The 7,129-nt window shown below is 64.7% G+C and overlaps 1 protein-coding gene across 1 annotated transcript; it reads left to right on the top strand.

The window, feature by feature from the left end:
- Positions 1 to 2,780: 2,780 nt before the first annotated feature.
- IRX5 (iroquois homeobox 5) lies at positions 2,781 to 6,378 on the top strand. Its single transcript, XM_064459371.1, has 3 exons — positions 2,781 to 3,163; positions 4,306 to 4,711; positions 4,952 to 6,378. The coding sequence occupies exons 1-3, from the start codon at positions 2,912 to 2,914 to the stop codon at positions 5,713 to 5,715; spliced, it is 1,422 nt and encodes a 473-aa protein (XP_064315441.1). The 5' UTR covers positions 2,781 to 2,911; the 3' UTR covers positions 5,716 to 6,378.
- Positions 6,379 to 7,129: the final 751 nt, after the last annotated feature.

Raw genomic sequence — 7,129 nt, 5'->3', positions numbered from 1 at the left:
TTAACCTTACCTCCTCCTCAAAAAAGTCAGATGCCATGGGAAGACGGCTAAAACCTCTGCTTCTCCCTACAGAGAAATAGGGAAGGGAAAGTGGTTACTCATTCAACTCACATATAAAATCAATGTTAAATGTATAAAGTTTACCGGATGATATCTCACTCCTCGAACAAGGAGTATTGTCAGCGAGCTATGACAGAAGCGCTTTTGAGCGGGAAAAGAAATGCGGCGCTTTAGAGCAACAGCTACAATTAACCCAGGGACAAGTATCAGTGACACCGTACAGCTGAAAACTGATGAAAGTGCACACCTGTGTGGATTGAGCATGTAAAAGAGCGTGCGATCCAGTGTTAGACCCTTCACGGTTACCGCAGCCACAGCCCACGTGGATTTTAAAGAGAGGAAACACCGCACGCTTCCACGTTACAAAAAAAAAAAATAAAAAAATTAAAAATGGGGGGGGGGGGAAGAAAACGGGGAAACGCCGGGCAAAGCGCTGCTCGACAGCGGCGCCGAGGAAGGTGGCGAGCGAGAACCCCCTCGCCTCGCGGGGCTCCCGCACGCCGCTCCCGTGATGGCCATCGCAGCGCCAGGCCCGGCGCGGCAGCGCCCTCCGCCTGGGCGCGGGGGGACACCGGCCCCGGGACCGCGGCCCGGCCCGGCTCCGCTGCCGCCGCCGGGAGCTCCCCCCGCCCCGGCCACGGGGCCCGGGCAGCCGGCATGGAGCCGTGCGCGCGCGCGCAGGGTAGCGGCGATGCCCGGCCGGCAGGGGGCGCCCCAGCGCGGCGGGGCAGCGCCCCCACAGGGCCCCGCGGTCCCAACGTCCCGCCGCGCGGCGGGAGACGCTGCCGCTCCGCTTCTCACCTCGTCGGCCGGGGCGGGGCGGGGCCGGCCCGGCCCGGCCCGACCCGCCGCCGCCGCCATGCGCCGCGCTGAGCTGAGCTGCGCTGAGCTGGCCGCCTCGGCCCGCAGCGCCTCCGCGCGCCGTCCTGTCAGCACCGCTTCCGGACTCCCCAGCAACCACGCCGCCGCCCCTCCACACCCCCGCCTCCCTACGCTAAGGGACAGCTCCGTAGGCCAATGAAAGAAGGGGAGGACCCACGGCCGGAGGGAGGACAGCTAATCATGCGCCGGGAGGGGCGGGGGCGGGACTGGCGGGGCCACGGCCTACCGGGTAGTGTAGTGCGGGCCGCGCCCGCCCCTGGCGCTGCCTCGATCGTCCCGGGACACCTGGGAGAGGCCCCCCGCCCCCGGCCCCGTAGCGGGGCTGCGCGGGAAGGCTCAGCTCCTGCCCCGCCGTTTGGCCGCTGCCGCCGGGAGACGGAGCGGAGCGGTGTCGCCCCCCCGCCGTCCTGGGGAGCTCCTGCCCCGGCTCGCCCGTTTTAAAACACCCCCGACCTCCTGGCGTCTCAACGTCCTGCCCGCTGAGGCCAGCGGCGAGAGGAATTAGGGCCGGAAGATGCAAACGTTACCGGATAAAAAAAAAAAAAAAATAGCATAAATCTAATCAAATCTACCACCCTCCCCGGGAAGGGGCCCGCGGGTGCGAGGCGGGTCCCGCCCCGCGGGTCCCGGCGGCGCGGAGCCGCGGCGGAGGGCAGTGTCGGCGGGAGCAGCGAGGGGAAAAAAGCGAGGAGGGAATAAATCGGGATATGTTCCTGTTGGGAAACATATCTGGTGGAATCAAAGGAGATTACATCTCCTGATCGGCGGGGATTTATCCCGCTTCATATGGTTTTAATCTGCTTTCGCCTCGATCCTTTTATGCGCCGAGGAGGGGGAGGATACCCGGTGTATTCCCCAGACCCGCGGGCGAACCCTCCCTCGGAGCGGGCTCTGCGGGCCCACCCCCGCCCCCCCCTTCTCCCGGGACCGGCGCTGGGAAAGACCAAGCCCCCCCTCACGTCCGGCTCCCGGCCCCCCGAGCCCCCCCGCGAAGCCGAACCCCACTCCTCGCCGGGCCCCGACGCTGCTCTCCCGGGACCTACCCCCCTGTAACAGGTCCGGCTGCGGGGCGGCCCCCGCCCCGACGGCGCGACCGGCCGCGCACCCTAGCGCGGCGGGACCGGGGCGGGCTGCGGAGCGGCGCTCCCCCGCCGAAGATCGCCTTTTTTGTTGTTTAGAAAAGAAAAAGTAACACCACCGCGCACCTCCCCACCCCCTCCCCCGTGTATTCCACCTCGGGTGATTTAGTGGAGGGAGGGGCAGGGGGCAGAGAGCAAGAGGAGGGGTGGCTGCGCAGAAGGGGAGCCGGGCGGATAATAAATCTTATTAAATATCTTTTTTTTTTTTCATATACTGATTGGCTTGCATTCCGGCGCAGCGCGGCTCCGCACGGTATTTAGCACATGCAGAAAGTTGGAGCTGATCTTAAATGGCTCGGAGGTGACTGCAATCCAGGAGCCGGCGCACTTGAGCCTCTGAGCGCTGGGGAGGGCCGAGGGAAGCGCGGAGCCCTCCCGCTGGTTGGGCCCGGCCGCGGCAGCCCAGCGGGGTCCTGCCAGTCCTTCCACTGACAACACCCCGCGAAGGAGGAGCCTCGCCGGGCCGCGCAGAAGGCGTCAGGAGCTGCAATTTCCAACTTAGCATCTTGGCAGGACCCTTCGGAAAGCGAGAGCGAGGAGGAAGGGGGGGGAAGCCCCCCAGTGCAAGGCGGGGAGAGAAAGAGAGCGGAGGGGAAAAAGAAAAAAAAAAGAGAGGGGGGAAGCGGGGGGGGGGAGAAAAAGGAGGAAGCGGTGCCAGGCTGCAGGCGAGCGCGGAGCAGCAGCCCCGGCGCAGAGCAAGGTGCCGCCGCTGCCCAGCTGGCGAAGGCGGAGAGGCGCCCGCGAAGCCCCGGCCGCAGCGGCCCCAGCCCGGCAGCGCGGCGGCTCCCTCCCGGCGCCTTGGGCTCCCGGGTATATGTGTGCGCCTGGCCATGTCGTATCCTCAGGGTTACTTGTACCAGCCGTCAGCGTCCTTGGCTCTCTACTCCTGCCCGGCGTACAGCACCAGCGTGATCTCCGGACCCAGGACCGATGAACTTGGGAGATCTTCTTCGGGCTCCGCTTTTTCCCCTTATGCCGGATCTACCGCCTTTACCGCCCCTTCCCCGGGTTACAACTCCCACCTCCAGTACGGCACCGACCCGGCCGCCGCCGCCGCCGCCGCCGCCTTCACTTCCTACGTGGTAAGAGCAGCCCCGGGCAGCCGGCACCGCGCCGGGCACGGCGGCATCCCGCGGACGCCCCCCCTCACTCCCTACGGGGCCTGCTTTTTGTTCCGATTTTATTTTTGAGATATCGGGGACAAAAGGGAGCGCGGCTCCCCGCCTCGCCGCCCAACTTTTCCCCGCACCGCCGCCGTGCGCTGCCGCACACTGTTGCTGGCGGCGGCGGGGGGCTGGGCCGGGCGCGGGGGGAGCAGCGGCCCGGCCCGGGTGAGACGGGGCTGGGGCACACGGGGACCGGTTTCATCCCCCCCAAAAAAAACACGCAACAAATTAAAACTATGAATTTTTTTCTTATAAAACAGCAGTCGTAATTCCGCAACAATTAGCTTGTTGTGATTGAAAAGGGAATTAACCCAGCAGCGGCCGGCGGTGGGAGAAATCCGGGCGATAAACCCAGGCAACTTTCCCCCGCACGGCGATAATTAGGCTGCTTAAATATTGCAGAGCTCTAATCCCACAGCCGCCAGCCGCTGCGCGGGGAAGGCAGGGCACTGCGCGGCCGGCCCGGGGCGCGGGGCTCCCACCGCGGAGGTGCCAGGGCCCCGCCGCTCCCCCCGAAACCTGGGGAGCTTTGCTCAGCCTCTCCCCTGTGTTTAGGCTCTAGGCAGAGTTTCAGTCTCCTCTCTTGTCTCCTCTCTCCTCTCCTCTCTTCTCTCCTCTCTTCTCTCCTCTCCCCTCTCCCGTTTATTTTTTCCCTCCTCCCGCCCCTGGCCTGGCGGAGGAGCGGCCCGACCCGGCCGCTTGGGCCCGGCAGGTTGCCCGCCGCGATGGCAGCCCGGGAGGGAAGCTAAGGGTCCCCTCGCCGCTGACAGCCCCCTCGCTGCGCTGCCCACTTGCTTCTCCGCGCCCGCATTTGGGGGAGAGGCGCTGGATCGCTGCAGGCGGCCGGTGGCCTGGGGCCGGAGCCTGCCGGCCTGGCGAGCCCCCAGGCCCTTCCGCCCGCTCTCCCGGGAGGGAGCCGGGGGAGAAGGCGGGCAGGGCCCGGCGCCGGGGCGCGAGTAGGGGCCACGGGCAGGCCCGGGGGCTGCCCTTGCCGTGTCATTGTCGCCCCGCGGCCGCCTGACCTCGCCCCGCCGGGCCGCTCTCCCCTCTCTCCCCAGGGCTCGCCCTACGACCACACGCCGGGCATGGCCGGCTCCCTGGGGTACCACCCCTACGCGGCGCCGCTTGGCTCCTACCCCTACGGGGACCCCGCGTACCGCAAGAACGCGACGCGGGATGCCACGGCCACCCTCAAGGCCTGGCTCAACGAGCACCGGAAAAACCCCTACCCCACCAAGGGCGAGAAGATCATGCTGGCCATCATCACCAAAATGACCCTCACCCAGGTCTCCACCTGGTTCGCCAACGCGCGGCGGCGGCTCAAAAAGGAGAACAAAATGACCTGGACCCCGCGGAACCGCAGCGAGGACGAGGAGGAAGAGGAGAACATCGACCTGGAGAAAAACGACGAGGACGAGCCCCAGAAACTGGAGGAGAAGGGGGACCCCGGGACGCCGGACGCAGGTAGGGCAGCGGGCTCGGCCGGGCCACCGCGGCCGCGCCCTCGGGGCTGCCCCCGGCCCGGTGCGGCGGCGGGGCGGCCTGTCCCCTCCTGAGCGGGCGGCCAGGGCGGGGGGAGCTGGAGGGCAGCGCTGCGGGCCTGCCGGCGGGTAGAGGGGGGGCGGTGAAGTGGGTGGGCGGGTTTGGGGGCGCAGTGCGAGCCCGAGAGCGGCCCCCCACCCCTCTCCTTTCCCCCCTCCCCAGGAGCGGCGGACGCCAAGGCCGCGCCGGGCTGCGAGCGCCTCCAGGAGTCCCCCGGCCCCCGGGAGGCCGAGGGCGGCCTCAGCGACTCGGATTGCAAAGAGCCGGCGGAGGAGCGGCTCGACGGGCCGCCCGCCCCCGCCAAAGCGCCCGGCTCGTCCCCGCTGGGGCCCTGCCCGGCGGGCCGGGGGCTGCCGCCGGCGGGCGGCGAGGAGCCCCCGCCGTACCGCCCGCCTTCCACCGCCGCCGGGCCGCCGCACGCCGCCGACCTGCACCCGTTGCTTCCCGCCGCCACCGGCGCCTCCGTCATCCACTCGCCGCAGCAGGCGGCCCTCGCCAAGCCCAAGCTGTGGTCGCTGGCCGAGATCGCCACCTCGGCGGACAAGGCGAAGGAGGCCGGCGGCGAGGCGGCGCCCCCCGGCCCCGCCGTGCTGGGCGGCGGCGGCCCGTCCCGCTCGCCGCCGCGGCCGCGCTCGCCGGCGGCGCAGTGTCCTTTCCCCAACGGGGCGGTCCTGCCGCGGCCGCTCTACTACACGGCGCCCTTCTACCCCGGTTACACGAACTACGGCTCCTTCGGGGCCCTGCACGGGCACCCCGCCGGCGGCCCCGCCGCCGCCCCCGGCGCCCACTTCAATGGATTAAACCAGACTGTCCTCAGCAGAGCCGAGAGCCTGGCTAAAGACACTAAAATGATCAGGAGCCAGTCCCAAGTAGACCTTTGCAAAGACTCACCTTACGAACTGAAGAAAGGTATGTCCAACATTTAATATCGGCTTCTCCTACTTACCCCCACCCGGGACTGTGGTTTTGTTCTTTTTTCTTTTTTTTTTTTTTTTATTTATTGAGAGAAATAATAAATTGCTTTGGCAGTTATTTTTCCAGTACCAAAAGAAAAACTAATCAAACAGAAAAAGACCAGCTCCCCCCTCCCCCCCCAGTACCCCCTTCAAAAGTTTATAGTCATTGGAAATGGCTGGGTGGAAACCGCCCAGGAATGTCTTAACCAAGTGAAAAGCGAACGAGTGACATGCTCTCTCTCACACACACAAAGAAGAAAGATTTGTATTAAATCTTATTCTGTATATTTAATGTAGCTTTTTGTATTTAAATTGATAATACAGTATCTTTGAAGTAAATTATGAAATCAAGACACCTGTACAGGCATTAATGTTGTTTTCGTAATATAAATATATACATTTCTGTGTCTTTTCCCGAATTGTTTCATAGTTTTAAAATATATATATACAAGTTTAATTTAATTTTTTATGCCTATTGTTTTTTTTTTCCTTGGGTGTGAGCTAAACTATAACGCAAAAAAAAGGAAATAGGTTATACTTATTAGATACAAAAAACTGCAGCCGCCTTTGTAAAACGCAAATATTTAATTAAAAGAGATTTTTAACAGAATCAAAACCACTCTTTTTTTGCAACGGGCAGATAACGTGCATAGCTGGAGGGGGAAAATACACGTTTTAAAAGAGATGCGGGGCTCCGTTTAGGACCTTACAGCAGTACCTGGAGCCTTTTCCAAAGTGACCGACGGTTTCTGAGAGGTCGGGCTCTGGCGGCGAGAGCTGCCCGCGGGGCCGGGGAGAGGCGGGCGGCAACGGGACGGGGCCAGGCGCGGGAGGAAGGCTGTTCCCCGGGGCAAAGGCTTAAATCAGGCCATGCACAAAAGCACTTGTTAGAAACACCGAATCGAAGCGCAGTCCCATCTTTTAACCTAATTACTTCCAATCAGTGTCGTGTTTTATGCAAAGCAATCAGCTGGTGAACTTTGCTAATGAGTTCGATTTTCTGCCAGATTTAGCCCGCGTCGCCGCTGCAGAGGTGCCGCGGCGGCGGCCGGGGATGGGGATTGCACAGGCAAAGGCGCTCGGTACGGCGGGGGGACGCCCCGGCCCCAGCCCCTTCCCCCCCCCACCATCCCCCGGCGTTTTGCCCCGCTGCTCTTGGCCCGCGGGCCGGCGCAGCCCGGCCGCGGGCGCGGAACCCCGCGCAGGCCCGGCCGCGGGCGCGGTGCTTCCCGGCGCCGGCAGGTAGGTGTCACACTCGGCCCGAGTTTGGCTCCCGCCGCCCGCTCGGCGGTGCGGGAGCCCCGCGGGGCCGCTGCGCTCTGCTCCGCGCCCGCGGCGGGCTGAGGCCGGGGCTTGGGATGGCCGCTCGCAGCCCCAAACGTCC

Source organism: Phalacrocorax carbo, chromosome 8, assembly GCF_963921805.1.
Source record: "Phalacrocorax carbo chromosome 8, bPhaCar2.1, whole genome shotgun sequence".
Classification (NCBI taxonomy): domain Eukaryota; kingdom Metazoa; phylum Chordata; class Aves; order Suliformes; family Phalacrocoracidae; genus Phalacrocorax; species Phalacrocorax carbo.
The sequence above is the reverse complement of the archived record's forward strand: the minus strand, read 5'-3'. Positions and strand labels throughout refer to the sequence as shown.

Excerpts from the sequence above, each read along its gene's own strand:
- IRX5 (XM_064459371.1), top strand. The coding sequence starts at position 2,912 with ATGTCGTATCCTCAGGGTTACTTGTACCAGCCGTCAGCGTCCTTGGCT. Across the intron at positions 3,164-4,305 it reads CCGCCTTCACTTCCTACGTG|GGCTCGCCCTACGACCACAC; the intron begins GTAAGAGCAGCC and ends CTCTCTCCCCAG. Across the intron at positions 4,712-4,951 it reads CCCCGGGACGCCGGACGCAG|GAGCGGCGGACGCCAAGGCC; the intron begins GTAGGGCAGCGG and ends CCCCCTCCCCAG.